The sequence below is a fragment of the Nelusetta ayraudi genome, unplaced genomic scaffold, assembly GCF_046127955.1.
Source record: "Nelusetta ayraudi isolate G7.1 ecotype Tasmania unplaced genomic scaffold, CSIRO-AGI_Nayr_v1 ptg000092l, whole genome shotgun sequence".
Classification (NCBI taxonomy): Eukaryota; Metazoa; Chordata; class Actinopteri; order Tetraodontiformes; family Monacanthidae; genus Nelusetta; species Nelusetta ayraudi.
In genome coordinates, this window is record NW_027466142.1 from 4,282,998 (window position 1) to 4,306,083 (window position 23,086).

At 42.7% G+C, this 23,086-nt stretch overlaps 2 protein-coding genes across 4 annotated transcripts; both read left to right on the top strand.

The window, feature by feature from the left end:
* Window positions 1-3,182: 3,182 nt before the first annotated feature.
* On the top strand, window positions 3,183-15,508 carry LOC142902210 (3-hydroxy-3-methylglutaryl-coenzyme A reductase-like). Of its 2 annotated transcripts, none has more exons than XM_076047085.1 (20): window positions 3,183-3,336; window positions 4,316-4,492; window positions 4,757-4,868; window positions 4,995-5,082; window positions 5,171-5,255; window positions 5,339-5,444; window positions 5,991-6,097; window positions 6,183-6,302; window positions 6,389-6,549; window positions 7,526-7,779; window positions 8,345-8,517; window positions 9,600-9,794; window positions 9,884-10,042; window positions 10,739-10,896; window positions 11,445-11,550; window positions 11,790-11,960; window positions 12,087-12,227; window positions 13,219-13,377; window positions 13,468-13,622; window positions 14,494-15,508. In XM_076047085.1, exons 2-20 carry the CDS (start codon window positions 4,328-4,330, stop codon window positions 14,546-14,548), a joined length of 2,670 nt encoding a protein of 889 aa, XP_075903200.1. In that variant the 5' UTR covers window positions 3,183-3,336; window positions 4,316-4,327; the 3' UTR covers window positions 14,549-15,508. The 2 variants fall into 2 exon arrangements, with proteins under 2 accessions (XP_075903200.1, XP_075903201.1); XM_076047086.1 differs by having other exon boundaries at window positions 3,205-3,332.
* A 1,702-nt stretch (window positions 15,509-17,210) lies between these two features.
* fxn (frataxin) lies at window positions 17,211-22,281 on the top strand. Of its 2 annotated transcripts, none has more exons than XM_076047284.1 (6): window positions 17,211-17,393; window positions 17,561-17,644; window positions 17,759-17,844; window positions 17,921-18,041; window positions 21,584-21,681; window positions 21,829-22,281. In XM_076047284.1, the coding sequence occupies exons 1-6, from the start codon at window positions 17,286-17,288 to the stop codon at window positions 21,965-21,967; spliced, it is 636 nt and encodes a 211-aa protein (XP_075903399.1). In that variant the 5' UTR covers window positions 17,211-17,285; the 3' UTR covers window positions 21,968-22,281. The 2 variants fall into 2 exon arrangements, with proteins under 2 accessions (XP_075903399.1, XP_075903400.1); XM_076047285.1 differs by having other exon boundaries at window positions 17,768-17,844.
* Window positions 22,282-23,086: the final 805 nt, after the last annotated feature.

Consider the following 23,086-nt stretch of genomic DNA (forward strand, 5'->3'; position numbering starts at 1 on the left):
TAACTGTGAGATTGAGACATAGACAGAATGAACTGCTGAGCAGTGGTAAAGTGAATACGAGGAATACTGAATGACTAACTGTTAAATTTGTTTGGGGGTAAATCTGAAAGTAACCTTGTGTGGCATAAAGTCGCTGGGAATGGTCAAATTGGTTGTGTCACACAGTATGTTGATGCCTGCTATGTCAAGTTGTCAACCATAATGTGCCAACACAAATCATCTAAAATAGTTCTGTATGCAGCAGAGACAAAGAGATGAATTGATAAGATAATATGATATGTTTCTTTGACACACGTTATTGAAAGTTTAACAAATTTCAACTCAAGTTTCGATTTTTAATTTTGCCATAGTCCTTTATTGCATCGCTGTTTCGACTAAATTCTGAAAATGTTTCGAAGTGTATCTTCTCGGAGCAAATAAGACGACTTAATTTGATGTCTTCGTCCAGCATTATGTTAACTGCCGTGGGTTTGACCTCAATGCTAGGTGCGCACATAAAATGTCGTCGTTGTTTACTCGGGCCCCATGTTAGCTTAGACTATGATGAGTTACCGGGATCATATTCTTGAAACATCAGCAGATTACGTGTATTTGGCCTGCATGAAATGTAACTTAAACACTATAAACAGATTAATTAATTATTAATACACGATAAAGGTTTTGCGGAGTGTCGTGTACAGTAATTACCTGAACGGGGCCCGTTAGAAGAGAACACAGCCAGGATGTCTGCTTCCAATTGACAGGAGAACTTAGCTCCCCCTGCTGGAGAGTCCATGGTACTACCAACCCCCCCAAAAATAAAATTAAATAAAAAAAATTAAAAAATAAAATAAAAGCCACTAATTTACGTACAGAGGTCAATCATATATTATGGAAATAAGAAAAGTACAGACTGTAGAGGGATTGCCTTTTGCATGTAAAATAATTTTCTTTGTAGCAAAATGAAGAAATAGGTTTCATTGTGCCAAAGTATTCAAAGTGTTTGCCCTCAGAGAAAAACTCCAAGGTCTACAGTGGTTGTGCAAGAATTTGAATCTTTTCTTTTTCTTTTTAAGTGTGCGGCATAAACAGATTCAAATAGTTGTTAAAGAAAGCACCGAAGTAACATAAACATGAACTTTCTACCCACCCATCCATCCATCCATTTTTCTATACCTGCTTATTGCTGCACTCAGGGTCCCGGGGTAGATGCATTTCCCAAGAAAAGTAAATACTTTAAATGATTACAGACAGCAGGACTGGACCGATATGCAAAAGAAAGGAATGTAAAATTTGCAAAATATATTCAATACTAAAGTACATTCTAAATGCACTGAAGTTAATTCAAGAAATACCCTTATAAAACTTCAAAGTAATACTGGAACGGAGACTGATTCCACAGCATGCCTTTGCATGTCTGTCTTCAACAATGTGATGAATGATCAACAATCTTACAAATATGCTATTCGTCCACATGAAAATCACACTTCAGGCCAAGATGAATTCTGATACCTGCTGCACTGGACTGGAATGCCCTTTTACTGATTGCTATTTGAGGTTTAAGCATCCAAAAGGTAGACAACATTTAATAATTGAAGATCATTTTGAAAAACAACCATAAATTGTTGGTTAAAGCAACGTGATCAGCTGATGATGATGATTGTTTTTTCCCTATCAGTAGAGAGGGATGGAACTGTTGCACTATTTTTTGTATAAACAAAGTGACATCCATTACCTACTTTGCTCATTCTCACACTACAGCTTAAGAGGGCCATCTACCTGCAGCGTACTGGCATTCTATGGATCCAGAAAATGGAAGCAGGGTCCAGCCCAGTCCAGAGTTGTCACTTTTAGGAACAGTGAGAAGCTTCTGAACCTGTCTAAGAGACCCTCTTGAGAAAAGGCAACGTCTTCAGACTTGAAGGAAAGAGTCATTCATGTCCCAGATGCACGTCACTGATGTAGGCCAAAAGCTCCCAAGTGGCAAGGTGCCAGGGCGATGCTGGGGTGACCATCACCCTGTCCATTGATTGGTGGACCAGGACACTGCAGAAATTTCATCTCGTCGGCCCACTGTGACCATTCAGCCCGAGTAACACAGAGAGCACTGTGTTTGCATTTTCGCTATGGAGCAGAGCGTTTTTGTTTTTTTTCACAGTGTGTTGGACCCGAGCAAGGCTTCCCTCTGTCTCCTGTCCTCCTCCTGGGTTCCCTGGGCAGGATCTCAAGATGTATGCAAAACCTGAGGGGCCTCAGAATTGATGTTGTTTTGTTGGCCTCCTTTAAACAGGCAGCTTATCGTGCATATCTGAGACCATAGTTCTCTACCATCTGCTCAGAACAGCATATGGCCTGGACTGTGGTGACAATGTGTGTCTATGTGGGCGTGTATTTTTTTCTTCTTCTTGCAGGTAAACACTTTTGCAACTTTCAGCAAAGAAACATAATTCAAACACTGAGTTGTTTTTTTTCCCCAGAAGGGGAGATTTTGTGTCCTTGTATTAAACATATGAAATCATTATGTCTCATCTCATCAGACACAAATGTTTCTTTATAATACCTTTGTTTAAATACATGTACAGTGGGGGTCTTTGTGACAGCAGAATGATCTGAACAAAAGAGCAACTTTTTCTTTTGACCTTGGTGGATAAGCTGGTTACTGAATGACTGGTTGAGCCTTGAACTTAACATGCACCATTCATACCTCATGGTCACACTGCCGAAGCATGATAGATAGATAGATAGATAGATAGATAGATAGATAGATAGATAGATAGATGAGTGCAAGACAACATATTTCCACAGTTCCTAGTAAAATTTATTTGACAAATTCTATATGAGCCTTAACATCAACATTGATGTTCTTGTCCATGGCGATCTTTATTAGAATTTGTTTGATTTAGGACGTATTCATTTATAATATTTTGAAACATTAGTCAACCTGGGAAAGATCTAACTGAACTTCTCGTCTGGAAAGAAAAACACCAACAACCATGACGAAACTGTTCGAACTTCTGCCCAATCGGCGTCACAAAAATCAATTCCGCGCAGCAGCCACACAGACGGCCCAACCTGTGCGGCTGCAGGGTGGTGAGATGAGGCGTCCTCGCTTCGGATACGCCCAGTTATTACCGTCGCCTAGGAAACGAGGCGTGGCCAATGCACTGGTGAAGCCGGCTCGCCGTGTGATTGGCTGCCGTGTCGGAAGATGTAGTAGCGTGCCATCGTTCCATCCTTCCTCGCAGTCGGCTGCGGAAGGACCAGTCAGCGAATCGGCGGCTTCTCTGCACTGCCACTGACTGGGCTCGGGAGGCTGGCGAGCGCTCACCAACCGCTGTTCACTACACCTACCCGTAGGTACGTTTCTTTCAATGTATTTTTTTTTTTTTTTTAATTATTATTTTTTTTTTTTGGGATATCTGTGTTTCTCTGTTTAAAACATCATAGCTCATAGCTAAGCAAAAATTTAATCCGATACTTAAAAGTTTCAAAAACGTCATGATGACGAGCTGTACGCTCGACGGTTTAAATTACCTCACTAATGACGTAGATTAGAAAAAGGAGGAAGAAAAATTACTCGACCGTTTATAAATTATTCATTATGAACAAGCGCGTGCCGTGCCAGTGATTCTAGCCTGGCGATAGTTTTAAGAAGGTAGCTTTAAAAATCAGAGCTCGAGTATTTTTTTTTAATTGATTTTTGATTAACAAGTGCGTGTGATATCAAAGCGTTTTATTCCAGCGATAGTTTATTGTGTATCTTAACAACAGTGTCGAAATAGCGAAATCCCTTTCTGACAGCCATTTAAATACATTTTTCGCCACTTTCTGGTGAGAGAGGAGAGAGAGAGAGAGAGAGAGAGAGAGAGAGAGAGTTAATGATTATTTAGATATCCATCAGATTGAATGGAAGTGTAACTAAGTGTAACAAAGATTTCAAGCATTAAAATACAAGTTTAAAGAGGTGTTGTGATGTTGTAGTAGCAGGTATTGTGCACTTAGGGCAGAGCTTGTCGTCAGATACCAACTTGATTCTCTCACACAGTCATAGAAAGTCATAGAAAGACAGAAATCTATGGTGATAAGTGGATATGTTAAACAATATATGTGCAATGTTTTACAATTTGATCCCATGATGTAGTTCTTGCTTCTTCTTCTTTTTTTTTCTTTTTTTTTTTAATTAAAAAAAAATAAAAATAATAATAATAAAAAAAAACTTCTGTTGGATTTTGGTTGTATTTATTTTAAACCTCGTTGTTGTATTTCACTAGTCTGGGTCAGCTCTTTCAGCGCTGCTCTCTAAAGCTAATGGAGCTCTATTGATGTCTGTCCCTAGCTCTGCCCCACCATGCTGTCTCGTCTCTTCCGTATGCACGGCCTCCTGGTGGCCTCTCACCCCTGGGAGGTGATCGTGGGTACAGTGACCCTCACCATCTGTATGATGTCCATGAACATGTTCACCGGCAACGACCAGATCTGTGGTTGGAACTTTGACTGCCCTAAAACGGAAGAGGTAAGTCGGAGGTCTACCTATTGCACTTGTGGAGAGTAGATCCCTGACTGACTTAAAGAGACTAAGGACTGGCCTCTCGAGTTAAGGGAGATTATGTATTGCCCTGATTCCCTTTGCAGATTTCCCTTGGTTTTAATTCTATAAATAAAACATTTTGATTTGACAAGTTAAATTGTGAGATTGCTTTAACTTGAGCAGCATCCAACATTTGTCCAGGCAAAATGTTTGATCAAGTCTGTGCTTTTTCCCTTTGTGTCATTGCAGCAAATTTTAAGCAGTGACATCATCATCCTGACCATCACACGATGCATCGCCATCGTCTATATTTACTTCCAATTCCAGAACTTGAGACAGCTGGGATCCAAATACATCCTGGGTAAAAAAAATAATAATATATATATATATATAGTTAACTAACTTGTGATGTATATATATTTATTTAATGTTTAGTCGTGTTTTTCAGTATGCACCCTGTAAATGTCCCTTCTCTGCTCTCTTGCAGGCATTGCAGGCCTGTTTACAATATTCTCGAGCTTTGTATTCAGCACGGTGGTCATCCACTTCCTTGGCAAAGAGCTCACGGGTCTCAAGTATGGAAAAGTCCACCTATTTCACCATCTTTTCTCCCAATTCTTTAAACGATCACAACCAACAAAGAATGATTCTCTTGCTTTCTAGCGAGGCTCTGCCCTTCTTCCTGCTGCTCATCGATCTCTCGAAAGCCTGCGCCCTCGCCAAGTTTGCCTTGAGCTCCAGTTCTCAGGTACGACAAAAATGCTCGCTCATTATGTGTCGCGACGTTTGAAGCCGCCGCCCTGACCGGTTTGTCATGCAACCGCCTTGCAGGATGAAGTGAGGGATAACATTTCACGTGGCATGGCAGTACTGGGGCCCACCTTCACTTTGGATGCTCTGGTGGAGTGCTTGGTGATCGGAGTGGGGACGATGTCAGGTACACACACTCATTTTAAAAAAAGTTGAAACTTGCTTGCTGCTTATGTAAGGTCCTGCGTAGACCTGCTCCACCACATTTGGGTGGAGTTCATTATGATAAGATCCAGCACCAGTGGGAGAATAAACAACCTTCAGTAATCAGGTGTTTAACACTTTTAAAGTCAATCTAAAAAAAAAAGTGGACAGGCCTGGTTTCAGAAACCAGGCCTGTCAGCACTAATTTTAAATTTAAGTTTTTAGGCATCAGCTTAGTGGTCTTTATTACTTTGTTAGTGCCAGTTCTCCAATTATTCCATGGTATTGTTCATTTTTTGTATTTTTCATTGAATTGTTATTTCTTCTGACCTGCCAGGGGATGCAGATGGAAAGCAGCCTTTGGCTAATTCTGGCATATTTACATTTACGTGTTCATTAATATGCACTGTCCCTTTTAAATAAATGAATAAAAATATGCAGATCTGGTCAGTAAACGACGGCCAGTCGTTCAGTGAATTCACCCAGAGGATTATTTGATCTTGTGAACGTGTCCTCCTTGGTCTTCCAGGTGTGCGGCAGCTGGAAATCATGTGCTGCTTCGGTTGCATGTCCGTCTTGGCCAACTACTTTGTGTTTATGACCTTCTTCCCGGCGTGCGTGTCACTGGTGCTGGAGGTGAGAGAGTCGCGTTTAACCGACTGTGTGCAGTTTTAGTGCAAACATCGCGCTCATCTTGTCATGTTGTGCTCCTCCCACCCAGCTATCCCGGGAGAGCCAGGAGGGCCACCCAATCTGGCAGTTGAGCCACTTCTCCAGAGTGATGGAGGAGGAGGAGGATAACAAGCCCAACCCTGTCACCCAGAGGGTTAAGATGATCATGGTAAAACTCATTTCCTCTCTTCATTTAGGGAGTTTTCTTTATGGTTTGGATGCGATTGTGACCCGACCCGACCCTCTGTGTTGCAGTCTTTGGGATTGGTGATGGTTCACGCCCACAGTCGCTGGATCGCAGAGCCTTCGTCTATCAACACAACCATGGGCATCCCAGATGTTGGCATTGGGTTGGACCACCTCTCACCCAGGAGGATCGAACCGGAGAAACCGCTGTGGCACTTCTATCTGACAAGGTGAGGCGGAAGGCTTCCACGGATGGAACACCGACGTGGCTTCTCTGTGTTGCTATGCAGCTGAGATACATCGATATTTTTAAACTATATGCGCAACGCAGAGGATGTTTCCAACTTTCATTATTGTTATTGCTGAACAATAAGGAACAAATGCATGCATCAGAGACACATCCATGTTTTGCTTTTTTCTAACGGTGAATTTTTAACAGAGCATTAGTCCGCATGGAGTCTATTCACATGCAGGCTTTTGGTTAAAATGATAAATGATAAAAGATATGAGTTTGAAGTGTTTGCTGTGCGCTATGCCAGTGACAGTAAACCTCGCTGCACCACTGCATGTATCCAGTAAAAGGGGTCTAGGTGCAAATTTATCAGTCAGGAATACTGTTCCTTAAAGCAGCGAGTGCCACGCGGTGCCGCCTTTTGTATTTTGCAACAAGAATGTGTCACCATGGTTAATGTTTAATGACATGTCTATTGGATCTACCGTAGCAACGTGTCACAGAGGCGTTTTTCTATATCTGGCAAATTCTTGCAGTCTACCGCGAATGAGATAATTTCATACAACAATTGAATGGTTATCTGCTTTTACATAGGAGGAATGTGAGACATTAGATACGCCAGCTTGACTTTGAGGTCTTCCACATGGACCAAACCTCACATTGTATTTGAACTCAACATAAATATATTGATATATACATAGTGAACTTTCCATATAACACTTAAATAATATCGCAAATCTAAGATGACTGCATTTTTGTTATGTAGATACTTTTGAAAGTATTGACAGTGAAGTTGGCTGAATGTAAAATGCAGGTTATGAGCAAGCAGTTTACGTTTCATGTGGCTGAATAATCTTTTCATTGCACTACCGTAGAATAAGAGCCTCAAATCTAAAAAAAACCCAAAAAGATTGTTAATGACTCCTGATATCAAAAATCATGCCTCATATCTTTCTCTCTCTCCTCTCCTCCAGGATGATCACCATGGACATCGAGCAAGTCATCTGTCTGGCGCTGGCTCTGCTGCTCGCCATCAAGTACATCTTCTTTGAGCAGGTTGAAATGGAGTCCACGCTGTCCCTGAAGAACCCCATCACCATGTCAGCGTCGGCCCTGACGCCACGTCGGCCAATGGAGGCCTGCTGCAGGACGGAGCCGTGCGCCCCGCGGCCCCTGGCTCCCGCTCAGCCCGAGGCGGCCCTCGACGCTGTCAGCAAGGGACGCACGGGTGTGTTTCTGGTTTCTATTTCGACTCAAACTTCTGCCGAAAAAAGCAGCAGAAAAAATACAGTATTTCTGTTTTAGGTCGAGGGTACAAGCGATGCACTAGAAAATTATTATCAGGAATTACAGAAGGAGTAGATGTGGTACGAGGTGGTGAAACAAGTGGTTTGCACGACACTGTACAACTTGAACAATTAATAATTATAAGTCCACACAGTCTTGACATCAGGAAATAGCTATTGTTCACTGCTGACACCAGCTACGTTGTGTTTAAATAAAAATCAAAAAAATAATGATAATAGTTAATAGACATCAGTGTTAAATTATCTCAAATTACTCACTTTTGTTCCGGCTCTTAGTTTAACATTTTTTACAAATTTTTGCTAAATGGCTCTAAAGCGATCTCAAGCAAGCTAAAAAAAAAAATTATTAAAAAAAACACCTCCAAGACACAAATGGAAATTTAAGGGGAATGTCAACAAGCCAGCGGGGACCTTGCTAGCGACTGGCGAGTGAAGTAGACCGACTGGCATAGCAAGCTGACTTGTAACCGTGTCTCGTTTCCCCAGATGAAGTTATTCGGCCTCAGTCTGTCCCAGCTGATGAACTCCCGCCAAAGAGTCTGTTTGTGGTCGGGGATGACGAGCTGGATGCCAAAACCTGTCCAAAGGCGGTTGAGGCGAGCCTCCCTGTGCAGCCCAGAGGCCTCAACGACTGTGTGTCGATCTTCAACAACCCCGAGGTGAGACACGATACTGAAGGAGTGCCGTTAACCAAACTGTCATGCCATGCTGGCCTAATTCCCGCCCTCCCGAGGTGTTTCTGGCCGCCATTCTGCCTCCACCAATAGAGCTGCAGGGTTTGGAGCGGTTGTGAGATTTAACTACAGCATAATGAGCTTAGTCACGGTAATATCGCTCAGTGGCTGAACCAATTAGATGGTGACGCCAGTAGGAAAGACACTTGCGCTGGTTACGCTGTGTCCTCACATCCACTTAGTTCACCTTTGCACCCTTTCAGACTTGCTGGATAAGCTGGGATGAATTTCTCCCACACAGCAATGAAAAAAATTCTCGGCAGAAAAAGTCCGATCATTAGAAAGGCGACGCTTAATGCAACAAAAAAAAAAGATCTTGCAGTTTTGTAGTTCATAATTATTATATAGCAAACAGCTAAAACAGCTAGCATGAAAGCTGGACTGTTCAACTGTCATAGCATAAAAACATTATGAGTAAAGAAACAATAACTCTTCGCTGGACATTATGCCAGTGAGATGCTTCTAGAAAGTCAGTGAGGCATGGAATATAAAATGACATTCACAGCCACATGTAAACATGCTATGACCAGCATGTTTTAGCCTGGCTTTTTTATCATTGACTTAAAGGTCCAGGTTGTAAAATTTGGCTTGATTTCTGATTTTTGTATTGGTAAAAGCTTAATACAATGCCCATAAATACATTAATAAAAGTGTATACTTTCACTACATTCAGTAGAGTATATAAGAATATACATAGAGCAATAAGGGTCTTGCTCCCAGGTAGCTGCCATCTTGCACCACCATATTTCTAAGGAAGCCGCCTGATAGATAGTCCCCTAAATACCAAACACCATATCAGGCATAATTCAGGAAAATTTTACAGACTGGACCTTGAAGTTATTAACTTGCATGCATTATTTTAGGAACAGAGTTTCTCTTCATTTCCTTGTCTTTTTTCTTGCACACACTTTCACGATGTTTTCATCTCCTGCATTCATCGTGCAAAAAGCCAGTCGAACCAGTATTGTCGATGAACATTCAGTCGATGCGTCAAACTGTCCCTGCAGATGGGGCCTCGTTTCCTGAGCGATGCCGAGGTGATGCTGCTGGTCAACTCCAAACACATTCCCGCCTACAAGCTGGAGGCGCTGATGGAGAGGCCTGAGCGGGGAGTGGCCATACGCAGACAGATGATCTCTGCCAAGCTCCCCTCTCCGACTGCACTCTCCTCCCTGCCTTACACCGACTATGACTACTCGAAGGTAAGTGTGCGCATGCACTGACTGCTGTACACACACACACGCACATGCTGTGTGTCTCTGGAAGTTCACCTGTGGTTCCATCCTCTCAGGTGATGGGTGCGTGCTGCGAGAATGTGATTGGCTACATGCCAGTTCCAGTGGGCGTGGCCGGACCGCTGCTCCTAGACGGCAAGCAGTTCCAGGTTCCGCTGGCGACCACGGAGGGCTGCTTGGTCGCCAGTACCAACCGTGGGTGTCGCGCAATTGCTGTGAGTGATTCTTTGAACGCTGTCGTCCTTTTAGGACCGATTCACTGAGGCACTTTGTTGCGCACGTCCTTGGGTTCCTTGAAGGGTGTGCAAATAAAAAGCTACATGACAAATTATCATTATTGTTTAGGGCTGTCAGCAATAACGCATTAATCGTGATTAATTAAATGCAATCCTTAACGCGTTAAAGCGTAAATTTTTTTAAATCGGATTTCAAACGCGAGTCCTGGTTCACACCGGAAGCCTCGAAATTCAAAATAACAGAATTTTACACATGCAATTCAAACCGCGATTAATCGCGGTTAACTATAAGGATTCTGCGATGAATTGTTTGACAGCACTATTATTTCTATTGTTATGATGGACACTACAGTTTACTCTGGACGTTTGTCGTAATTAAGATAAAACTTTTCTGCACAAAAAGGTTTCACATAATTAGTAGCTGTAGGTGCAGGAAGCAAAATCACACATCTAGCGCTTTGTTGTAAGGTATTTCTTTCATCAACACTTTTGTGTCACATAATTATCATTGTGCAGTGTCGCACTACATTTTGGCCTAATTTCTAATCTGGGCTTGAAATTTTGTTTTTGTGGTCATTTTATGTACTTTTTTATGTACTTTTTTTGCCCTTATTCTGGCTCGTGCTGCAACACACATTGCGTCTGACCCATGTCCCCGTCCCGTGCGCTCTCTAGCTGGGAGGTGGAGCCAACAGTCGCATCTTGGCCGACAGCATGACTCGAGGACCTGTGGTGAGGCTGCCCTCTGCCTGCCAGGCTGCTGAGGTCAAGGCCTGGCTGGAGAGCACCGACGGTTTTCAAGCTATCAAAGAGGCTTTCAATAACACAAGCAGGTAAAAGCCAACGCCTGAAGTCAGAGCCAGGGTAGGAGGAGCCCTGCAAAGGTCACTCTAGACTTTTTCCCGTTGTCTGTCATTTTGACTGACAGGGTCATAAAAATCCTGTCATAATCAGTTTTTAACAATCACTGTCCTTTTTTGAAAGCATTTTATTTTCATTCATTTTTAATTAATATTCAGTCCAAAGTTAGCTGAACAGAAAATCCAAACTGTATCAAGCAGATGAATATCTAACTTTTTCTCTGCTCACAGTGACAACAAAGACTGTGACATATGAACACAATGAAATATGACTTTTGCTTCTGACACTCCTTGTGGCTGTTTTTATGTTGTTCCGAGTCACTTCAGTTACCACCAAGTGGTCAGGGGTGTAAATTACAATCAAATGACAGATTTTGCCATCAACGTTGAAAAAAACCCCGTCAATGACGGAAAATATTTGTTTAACGCGACCTCTGTAGCCCTGCCTCTGCCCTGTTAGTTGCTCTACACCTTGTTGGTGATGTGTGTGTTGAAGGGTCCGCCACTGTTGTTGTTGGCAGGTTTGCTCGGCTGCAGAAGCTCCTGGTTGGACTCGCTGGCAGGAATCTCTACATTCGCTTCCACTCCAAGACTGGCGATGCCATGGGAATGAACATGATCTCGAAGGTAGCTATGCTTTACTGCAGCTTTCCTCAACTGGTGGGTCGCAACCCAAAAGTGGGTCATGGCGCTGCTCTGATTGGGTTGTGACTCAATGGGCAGTTCCCCCCAATCAAGGTGTTACAGAAATGACAGAAATTAGCCAAAAATGATGTGCACTTTGATATTAATTTCACAGTCACCAATCCAAAAGTTCTGGCTGTTGTGTATCGCTTAACTGACGTGACCCCCATCTGTGCTTACAGGGTACAGAGCAGGCCCTGTGCATACTGAAGCAGCACTTCCCAGAGCTGCAGGTTGTGGCTGTTAGTGGGAATTACTGCACCGACAAGAAACCTGCTGCAATCAACTGGATTGAGGGACGGGGCAAGTCAGCCGTCTGTGAAGCCACCATCCCTGCAAAAGTAGTCCGAGAGGTAGGAAGAGTTTGAACTGGGAGCTCAGCCAGCGGCCTGTACTGCCTCTACCGGTGTATTGTTACGACCTTTTTGCACGTTAAACCTTTGGAAAATAAAAGAACATTGCCTGTGTTGTTTCTGCAGATTTTAAAGACGTCCACAGAAGCTCTGGTGGAGGTGAACATCAGTAAAAACCTGGTGGGTTCAGCCATGGCCGGCAGCATTGGAGGATACAACGCACACGCAGCTAACCTGGTGGCTGCTATTTACATAGCCTGCGGACAGGTAAGTCAATGCTAGCTTCACTTTGCTCCTATAACCTTAAGTTTGTCGTCTTCTGCTCAAGTTAGCTGTCGTCAGCGTTGCCTCGCTCAATCAACATCACGCTGTTAGGATCAGATTCCGAAAGCTCACTTCGTCTTCAGTTTCATCCCCACGTTGGCTTCGGTTACCTCGCATGAGCTCCATTTACATTGCATTACTTTGTTTGAGCCCTGTGTGTAAGATAATCAAGTATTTCCGTTGAGCTACTGCCTCTGATTCGTACGCAAAAAAAAAACACATTGTGAGTGAGAGGAGATGTAATTCACGTACTGTAAATGCACTTAATGCAGCAGTTTCCATGGTGACACGAGTGTGATCACGGATTGTCCCATGTTTCCTCTTTTGTGTCTGGAAAACATGCATCAGACACAGCAAATAAGAGGAAGTGGCTTGATATAACAAGAGTTGCATCAGAACAGGTTGACGAGTGCTTTCTGGTGTAACAAGACAGACAGACAGACAGGCAGACAGACAGAGAGAAAAGCTGCGTTTCCATTACAGTTTTTTGCAAAATAAAAGTGATATTTCTAAAATTACAACAAAGTACAGTTGCAATTTCCAGGTGTTTCCATTGAAAGGTGAGAATATCTCGTCCTGTGAAAATTCTTGTAACTCTCGCAGGATGAAATTCTCCAGCGAGATTTACGAGAATTACGTTTGCTTTTGTTTGTTCACGTTTGTGTGCTGTAAAGAACGGCCATATGTGAAAGGTTTTTCAAAATGTAGGTGTTTCTATTACCAGTTTATTGTTGCAATATTTAGGTTTTGCGCAATTCTAAGGGTAATGGAAATGAAGCTACAGACAGGTAGCTAGGTAAAAGTGACAGATAGACAGATAGACAGATAGATAGATAGATAGATAGATAGATAGATAGAAGACAGATAGTTGAAGCGTGGTTGCAGTCATTAATTTTCAGTCATCTCATTTTGTTTTCTTGCTTGTGTCTCGAAGGATCCAGCGCAGTCGGTGGGCAGCAGCAACTGCATCACCTTGATGGAGGCCTCAGGGCCAACAGGCGAGGACCTCTACATCACCTGCACCATGCCTTCTATCGAGCTGGGCACTGTGGGAGGGGGCACCAACCTGCCTCCCCAGCAAGCCTGCCTTCAGGTATGTGCATCGTGTATCTGTGCGTTCGGACCCGCACACGCACCCACAAATATTGAAGGCGTTCCTGTGTGTGTGTGTGTGTGTTTGCAGATGCTGGGTGTGCAGGGAGCCAGTCAGGACTGCCCCGGGGAAAACGCTCGGCAACTGGCCCGCGTCGTCTGCTCCACCGTCATGGCCGGAGAGCTCTCGCTCATGGCCGCTCTCGCAGCCGGCCACCTGGTCAAGAGTCACATGACACACAACAGGTATAGATAATCCTGGAGTACACAGCAAATGACTTGCATGACCGTAAAGATACTGCCTTCACTTAAAGGTCCCTTGTGTCATATTTGGTTTGATTTACGATTTTTATATTCATGAAAGCTTGGAGCCCATAAATGATAAAAAAAAAATACATTAATAAAAGTGCATAATCGCAATACAATAAAAATCATGTGGTTTTCCTAACCTTAGAACGGTTCTTATACATTTATAAGAATATACATAGAGCAAGGGTTTTACTCCCAGTTAGCTGCCATCTTGCACCGTCATATTTCTATGGAAGCCTGGATTGGACAATCCAGCTGCCTCACAGTGGGTTTCATAATAAGGGTGACTGTTTGCACCTTCAAACAAACCAACAGAAGAAGAAGGTGGACGAGGTGTCCAGGTTTGAGTGCCCAGGTCACCGTAGCTCATTGGCAAGCTCAGGAGAGGGAGGGAGAATGAAAGATGCTGCAATGTAAAACGTAACCACTTGATGTCGCTGTGTCTTCTTCAAAATATCGAAATATTACACACTTAACTTTTAACTCTAACATATATCTAATGTATATATATAACGATGAGCCGTTTCCACTACTCTTACGAAGAAATCTGGACGATGTCCTAGCACAAGTATAGTTAACCTGCGTTTTGTGTGTGTAATTGCTATAAACACCTTCCTCCAACCTTCTGATGGTTTTCTTTATCTCTGCCTCTTCCAGTAGCCACATATGATCATCCAGCGATGCTTAATTTATTATATTACAGTTCTTCTTTCTTAAAGTAAACTTTCCAACGTTTGCTAAAAATGGCTTGACATTTTATGGAAACTGTGTCTATGACTAACCATTCACCAAACTGTTCTGTTTGCAGATCAAAGGTGAACCTACAGGAAACCCCAGGAACGTGCACCAAGAAAGCCTCCTGAGCAGCAGTGTGCTTGAGTGTGAATCACAGCCTGAAGAAGGAACCCCAGAGAAAGACCTTCAAAGAGACTAATCACTTTTTCTTAATGGAAAAAAACAAAACAAGAAACACTGAAGTCTTTCATGTGCCATCAAATAGACACATGGGATCCTTTTATGCCTCTTCCGGTTAAGTAAAGGAGCCATACAGACTAATTCTGTTCATTATTATGCATAAAAAAAAAAACTACTGCTAACTATATTTACATATTCAATAATGTCAAAACACATTTCAGGCTCAAATGAAACATCTACGACCTTAAAATGATTTCTGAAAGGTACCACCACACACAGAGCTTGCATCTTTTGGTCTCTGTCAGGGTGAGGATTGAGCTGACTGGAGCCCATAGTGCCATGCTTGTCAATCGGTATCCTTTTCATTATTGTTGCAAAGCATACTTGAGTTCTGGTTTCACCAAGCCATGGCAGAAAGGTTCCCCATGACTGACCAAGAGGAAAAAACAAAATGACACAATGAATGAAAATGAATCAACCCCCCCCCAGTGGCACTGGAAAAATTGTAACCCTCTCATAGAGGCTGAGCTGATCTCCTGCATGCACAGGAAGCACAAAGTGCCTGTACTGCCGTCTTGAGAACTGCACTGCAGCAGAATTGACTCTGAACACCAATGTGTTTCGATGCTCATCAACTACAGATGTCATTGTGTGGTTGTGCGTGAGGACAAACTTGAAATTCAAATCAGGTGCTGTAATCCATCATTTTATGGGGTTTTAATGTGCCGGGCTGCAGTTTAAATCACTTTCCCATTTATTTTTTTGATGTTTTTGTAATGTTATCTAATGCCCAGTTTGCATGGGATGTGGTTAATGAATCCAGTCACAGTGAGTCTTTCTGTTGTTCCAACAACTGGTGAATATTTCGAGTATATTTTGTAATAAATAAAAAGATTTTTATCAGTAAAGACTGAGCTGTTTATGCTTCATTGTAAACTAAAAACAGGACCTAATTCACCCGTTTGTCTTAAAAGGAGAAGCACTTATTCACTTACCCTCCTTCTCCCAAACTTGCCAGTGAACTACGGTGGCCTGCACACACAAACCTGGATACCACGTCCACCTCCTTCTTTGGATGCCACCGTTCACCCTAAATACGAAACGCACTGAGGCAGCTGAATTGTCCACGTCAGGCTTCCTTAGAAATATGGTGGTACAAGACGGCAGCTAACTGGGAGTAAGACTGTTGCTCTAAATATATTCTTATATATAAATAAGAGCGGTTCTATAGGTAGGAAAACCAAATGACTTTTATTGTACTGTGAGTATACACATGTATTAATGTATTTATGGGCAGAATATTACGTTTTTACCAATATAGAAATGGTAAATCAGGCCAAATTTTACACACTGCTCCTTTAACATTCAGTAGAAAGGTTCATGCAGTTTAGCAGCTATCTACTGAAGCTCTAACATGCTGCCAGTAGAATCTAGTTCATGAGTGGTGCAGACTAGTAAACTATGAGGTTTCCTTTTTGTCATTCAACATTACTGCTGCCTCTTCAGGTTTTTCTTAAGGATTAGTGAAAAAGTATCATTGTTCTGTTCACAAACTGAAACAGGATGTTTTTGTGAAACGACAGAATATTTTTTGGGATAATTACTGTACACACTGAAATGGGCACAAATTTACTTGTCACTAGTTCGCAGAGGACTTTAAGAGATTTAGAGGACAATATCAATTCTTGAACTAGTCGTCAAAGGCTCCAAGTGACATTGCATTAAGTGTAGACAAGACACCTCACACACAAATCACTCCAATCAGGGAGTGACAGTTGCAGGTTGAGTGAAAGTTTCACCTCTCAGGGGGATTACCCAGCTTTAACTTTCTCCCTCGGTCCCATCATCCCATCTAAAGGTTATCCTCAGCACAAGTGTCCCAGAAATCCTCCACTGATCTCTTACAGCAGTTCCCTCGCCAGAGCGGCTGCCAGCCAATCAGAAGCCAGCCTGATATATCTCACCAGCTGTGAAGGGACTGATTGGCTAACCCCTTGCAGGACGGCTCACAGCTGATTCATGAATAATAAGAGTTTGGGTACAAGTTAAACAGATACACATCTGTTCTTATCAGGGGTATCTGAAGGCAATGCAGAAATAAATATCGTACTTATTATAACTTCTTAGGAATACATGCATTGATCTGATTTTACCACGTTACGCTTATGTGCTATGTGTAGACTAGCTTTGGTATTTTGTAATGTAAATGTTTTGCTGATGTTCAGTTTAGATGAGTTGGCAACCTACCATTATGATCCGAGTAAAACCTGGGGGCATTTGGAATCACAGCGAGATCGAGGGATTTATAATTTGTGATTAAAAATTATTGGTGAATCTTGAGAGAAGATCATGATTAATAATACATCGTGATAGATAGTTGCATAACAGTGGATTAAACACGAAAAAATAAGTAGACTAATCGTTCATTATAACAGGACGTAAAATCGTGTGTGTGTGTGTCTGTGTGTGTGTGTGTGTGTGTGTGTGTGTGTGTGTGTGTGTGTGTGTGTGTGTGTGTGTGTGTGTGTGTGTGTGTGTGTGTGTGTGTGTGTCATTCCTATATTTGGCCAATAGGAGGTAGTGTTGAACTACTGTGCGGGAAACCAACAACCAGAAAAGAAGAAAGGCGGAAGAGGGGGAAGCTATTAAAAAGCGGTGAACTTTACGGAACGTACACAGGACATCATGCTGTCATTCTGCCGAGCTCAGTTTGTGGTCTCGCGGATACGTCATGTTGCCAGAGCGCAGATCCACATGGTGACAGCACCGAGAACAAGGCACCTGTCGAACGCGGTGGGTTAGTGCGCTAGCCATCATCATTACGTTAGCTCAAGGTGGCGCATGACGATGATGATGTTGATGATGAAAGTCGCTATGTATGTGAAGTAATCGGAGTAATACACGGGGAAAAAAACTGACTGTCATCCTAAAGTTGAACTGATTATAATCCGATCATACAGATCAGGAGCTGTAGCCGGACCCACGCCATCCTGCCGTGCGCCAAACAACACACGCTGCATCCATCCTGCCGACTTACGAAAGAAGTAAGTACTCATACGTAATATCAACACACATCCTCTGACAGTCATTTTGACAGCTGAAATAACTTCCTATAAAGGGGTCGAGGGAAATATTATAACGTGTGGCTTTTATGTCTCTGCTTGGAGGAGACGTGGTGGAGGTGGAGACGCTGCATTCATCTGACACCAGGCAGGCAGGAGAAAGCCACAACTGCGCACACAAGGTAAACCAAACCAGGTATAGGGTTTGGGGACCCCTGTAGCTGGTTGTTAATTGATTTTCATTCATTTCGCCCTCAGTGAGCTGTCAGAGGCAGAGTTTGATAAGCTTGCTGATGACACGCTGGATGCCCTGGCCGAGCACTTTGAAGACCTGATGGACCAGGCCTTCACTGGAACTGACTGTGATGTCGTCTTCTCTGTAAGTCCCAGCGCCCCTTTACGTTGCTTTGACTGCTGACCAGGTTGTTCCTGTGTAGCAGGGGTGGGCAAACTTTTTTTGACTGCTGGGCCACAGTGGGTTCTAAAATTTGATGGATGGAGTGTTTTGGCGACCCACCTCATAGGAGAGAAAAATCTATCATGGGATATGTAGGAAACGTGCTTTAATGTCAATTGAAAATGAACAAAAGAAAAGTTACAACAAAAATCTGTCTTTGAAGCTCCGCAATATTTATTTTTTTATTTTTTTTTATTTTTTTAAATGACTCTTAAAACACTGGGGGGGAAAAATGGATGAACTACAGCTATTTTATGACTTACTTACTATTAATATCATTTCTTAAAGTTCAGAGGGCCGGATTAAAAAGCTTAGCGGGCCGTAGTTTGCCCATGCCTGCTGTATAGTCATGAGGCATTTGGTAAAATACAGTGTTTTTCCTTTTCTATGCGACTGCTCCTGGCTTCTTTAGGCCACGTAGTTGCTCAGTAATGCAGCAGTAGAATGGCTTAGTCTGTGTACTGCAGTGCGTTGTAGCTGCAGTTGATTTGTGTTTTGCCAGCAGCCGTTGTGTTTGGGTGTGAACGAGGTCTGATTGAAGATGTCTTCTTAGTGTCCTCCACCACTCAGTTGTGTTTGTGTTGAGACCGTCATTCCATTGCAGTCTGTGCTAAGTGCACTTTTGTAAGGGTCAGTCAGCCGTGGGTATTACAGAATCAGGAAGCGTTACCGCTGTTACCGCTGTTACTGCAGTAGCAGCGAGGAGCTATCAGTGTATGTGGTCCCTGCTAACGACAACTAACTTCTTTGTAAAGTTCAAGAGGTGAGTGTGTTTTCTGGAATCTGCTCGGGTGCATGTCTGGGGAATATGAGGACCGCTTTCATAGCTCCATAGCTCTAATAGCTTGTTTCCATTGAGTGACCTCTTATCTCTTTTGGAGGCGTGATAGCGGCCGACTGTGAGTAATAGCAACATTATTTATTTATTTGTTTATTTGTTTATTTTTAACAAACACAAAGCGGGTGCGGAAGTATAATCATAGGAAGTGCTCATGTGATACGACAGGTTTTGACTTCCATACAGTCATCAAACCAGGTTGGCCATTGTGCACCAGATGGGTCATCAGTAGGTCAAGCCCTCTGTGCCCTGGAGACCTCTTAGCAAACAGCATTTGACAACAATCTGAATTATTTGTTGCTGTTTTTCTTCTTCAGTGTTGCTGACTGAATATGAGAATATTAATACAATGGAAATTTACACAAGACTTGTTCAGTGTATATATCCTGTCATTCCGCTCTCCCAATTCTATGGGACGACCTGCACGACCATTTAAGTGCACCCGCGCTTGTACTCACAGTTACACCTATGGAGTATTTTGAAGTGCTAATAAAGTTATGTATTTGCACTGTCAAGAGGAAGCTGGATTCCCTGGAAGAACATGCAGAGGAAAAGCACAAATCAGTAGTGATAGTAATTGAAGTTTTCTTCATTGGAGGATAGAGGAATTCCATGGAGAGTAACTGCATCTTTTGAAAGTGAGTTTCTGAGGTATTCAGGTCAGGACACTGTAGCCTCAGTTTGTCTGACTTTAGTTTTCACCCTGCGATCTGTTCCTTCAGGCTGCTGCTATTTTAGAACGACACTGACGGATGGGATTGACGGCTCATTGGGGGCTGAGCGAGCACGGCCGCTGCTCTCGCGCTCGCGTCCGGCGGCTTCTTTGAATGTCCACTCTGCTCCCGAGACACAGACATTGACCGTCCATATCAACTGTTGGTGTTGCTCACCAACTTATTTGTGTCTCAGTGACACACACATACCGCTGGATTTAACTGGGCGAGTCCAATCCAGCTGTGTGTGTGTGTGTGTGTGTGTGTGTGTGTGTGTGTGTGTGTGTGTGTGTGTGTGTGTGTGTGTGTGTGTGTGTGTGTGTGTGTGTGTGTGTGTGTGTGTGTGTGTGTGTGTGTGTTCATCATTCGGTTAGACAGCAGCTGGCTTTGAGTGATTGGGCAGTCGTGTCAGCCTCAGAAAGTGATGTATTGCACATTTATGCACACACGTGCACGCACCCACACATTCTAGTCCAGTTTATGTAAAAAAAAGAATCAAAAGAAAAATGTAGATGGGAACATTCAAGAAACAAAACAAACCATATCAGAATTATCAAACACATCTACAGTACATAAAGAGATGGAAATAAAGGTTTCAAAAACCAGTCATGTGACATGACTGGCGTAGGACAGCAGGTCCTGAAAGTGCTGCCTGTCTGCAGTGTTAAGCAAGGGAGGCAGTGGCTCCCTTTTTACAGTCTCTATGAGCCGGCCAGGGATCAAACCCACATTCCCCAAGAATTATTTATTATGCCCCATGGATCATAAAAGATTTTTTTTATTATAGGCGCAACTCCTATATGCGACTCAGATATGCCCAGTTGTTTGTGCTCCTAGCCCACCGGTTATTAGGACCCTGGCTCAAAGGGAAGCAACACAACGAGTCGCACACAAACAAACAAACAGAAGTTTTAGCAGATTTATTGCAATCCATTGGAAATAAGTAAAGCATCAATAACTGAGCTGCAGCAGTTCATACTGACCTGGACCTGTAGCAGACAGTGTGTGCGTGTGCGCGTGCATGCATATGCTTGTGTCTAAATATATATGTAAATAATATACAGTATGTCACATATATATGTGTTTGTATATATAGGCAAGTGTACACACAGACTCGCACACATACACACAGGCTCACACTGCTACTATTTTTGTGGCCCATGCAAGTTTCATTTTGCACTTTTGAATACATTGTAATCAGAATTACATTTTGTGAATCCACATTGCAAAACAAACCTTCTCCTGGCAAAATGTGTTTCAATGATGCTGGGACTTTCAATCAATGAATCAGCTTCTATTTTTTTTTTAAATTTATCGTTTTGTTTCATACATAAGACATTAAGTGCGCAGAGTAAACTGGTCAGTTTCCCAACATCCCACTCAACGTCAACATGTAGACACTGTAATTTTTATATAAATGCATACATATTTTTTCAGGTCAGTCTAATGGTAAACATGGTATACAATATTAACAACTTTCTGTATTTAATATTAACAAGCAAGGCTGGTCTTATCCCAGGCAGTACTTGTATCACCCACCAGGGGGCTTTCTTCCACACTTAGCTAATCGCTGTACAGGGTGTGAATTTACAGGTTGTAACATCTGTTTGGCTCAGTTTGGCTGTAAAGTGCAGATATAAACATATAAACTACCATAATATGACTCAAAACTCTCACACTATAAATCATTTTAAACCATTAACTCTCACTTCACAGCTGCTCCACGAGCTAAAGCTCTTCTTCTTTTAGTGTGTGTGTGTGTGTGTGTGTGTGTGTGTGTGTGTGTGTGTGTGTGTGTGTGTGTGTGTGTGTGTGTGTGTGTGTGTGTGTGTGATATGTACACACACATATACATATATTAACCTTAAGAATATAAAGGTTAATGTTTTCCTTTTTCACTTGTCGATGGACAGAGCGGTGTGTTGACCATCAAGGTGGGCGGGGACCACGGCACCTACGTCATCAACAAACAGACTCCAAACAAGCAGATCTGGCTCTCCTCTCCCACCAGGTAGGACGGCACAGTGGCGCCGAACCCGAGGACCCCGTTTCTCCTCCTGACTGACGAGACAACGCTGCTCTCTCTCTCTCTCTCTCTCTCTCTCTCTCCCTCACTCTCCCTCCCTCCCTCCCTCCCTCTCTCTCTCTCTCTTTGCAGTGGGCCCAAGCGCTACGACTGGACGGGCGAACGCTGGGTGTACGCTCACGACGGTGCCAGCCTCCACCAGCTCCTCTCCAAAGAGTTTTCAGCCATCTATAACAGGGATATGGACCTGCTTTACCTGCCATATTCCTAAGAACCCCTTCCGCCCCCTGCTGGTTTTGCCCTCAGTGTGACTGATGATGGTATTTTTGTATAACGGGTGATGGCTCATGACACTGCATGAGAGGGTATTCTTAGCTCACCTGTCCTTGTGAGTTGTCTTGTTGTTGCCACATAAGCATTTTTTTTTGTGATATACTCTATATTTATATCCCTCTATGAGAAGTATTTTAATTGAATGTTTGCACTTTGGAGAACACTGTCAATGTCCATGCGACATTCACCCACCTTCACACCTTGTCCGTGTCTTTAGTGTCCTTCCTCTATGTCCAATCAATAAACACGCCAGTCGTTTTCCAGTGCAGTTTGCATTTTCAGTGACGTTACTGCCAGCAGGTCGTTCCCTGCCAGCTTGCAGCCATTTTTTTAAACACCATCAAAGCATTTTTTCCTCAAAATCTTACATTAAGAGAACATATATCACAAAAGGGTGATAAGGGTCTTCAGGATGGTCTCATGGCCAGAAGCGCATACATCATGGTCTACTACAGAAAGTATGTATGAGGTTGTGCGCTGCATCTGGTTGGTATAATCGCTTCTAAAAAAGGAGCTATAGATTAGTTAATTAATTATTTACAGTAAATATTAATTGTTATAAGTTTTTCTTTTCCATAGTGACTCCTTTTTTGGAGCTGTCAAAGAAATGCATTGTGGTGAGGTCAACTAGAACGTCTTCCAAGTGTCCAGTGAGTTTTATTATGATTAGCTTGACAACTCTAGTCAAGGTTAAATTGAATTCTGTTGAAGTGCTTTATCAAGACAGAATCTATACAGCTATTGTAAGCAATATCAGTATCAGTGCCTTTTTCTATAAGTTACCAGGACATCCACATCACCAGGACCTGCTGTATATAATTTAATTCAGTAACTGTTTTCTTATTCTCAACAACTACATAGGAAGAAGGACAAGGAGTTTGGGGTCCGATTGTCTGGAAGAAAAAAAACGTTCCTCACAAATTTGATTTCATTTTTTACATTCAATATTTAGTTAGCTGTGGTGACGATGGTGAGAGTTTCTTTCCAAATGTAACTGGCACAATCTTGGACTTTGTCCTCATCTGAAATGTCATTGGCTTTGGCACTGTCGTCGAGA

Excerpts from the sequence above, each read along its gene's own strand:
- LOC142902210 (XM_076047085.1), top strand. The coding sequence starts at position 4,328 with ATGCTGTCTCGTCTCTTCCGTATGCACGGCCTCCTGGTGGCCTCTCAC. Across the intron at positions 10,897-11,444 it reads GCTTTCAATAACACAAGCAG|GTTTGCTCGGCTGCAGAAGC; the intron begins GTAAAAGCCAAC and ends TGTTGTTGGCAG. Across the intron at positions 13,623-14,493 it reads AGTCACATGACACACAACAG|ATCAAAGGTGAACCTACAGG; the intron begins GTATAGATAATC and ends TTCTGTTTGCAG.
- fxn (XM_076047284.1), top strand. The coding sequence starts at position 17,286 with ATGCTGTCATTCTGCCGAGCTCAGTTTGTGGTCTCGCGGATACGTCAT. Across the intron at positions 17,394-17,560 it reads CAAGGCACCTGTCGAACGCG|ATCAGGAGCTGTAGCCGGAC; the intron begins GTGGGTTAGTGC and ends CCGATCATACAG. Across the intron at positions 18,042-21,583 it reads ACTGTGATGTCGTCTTCTCT|AGCGGTGTGTTGACCATCAA; the intron begins GTAAGTCCCAGC and ends GTCGATGGACAG.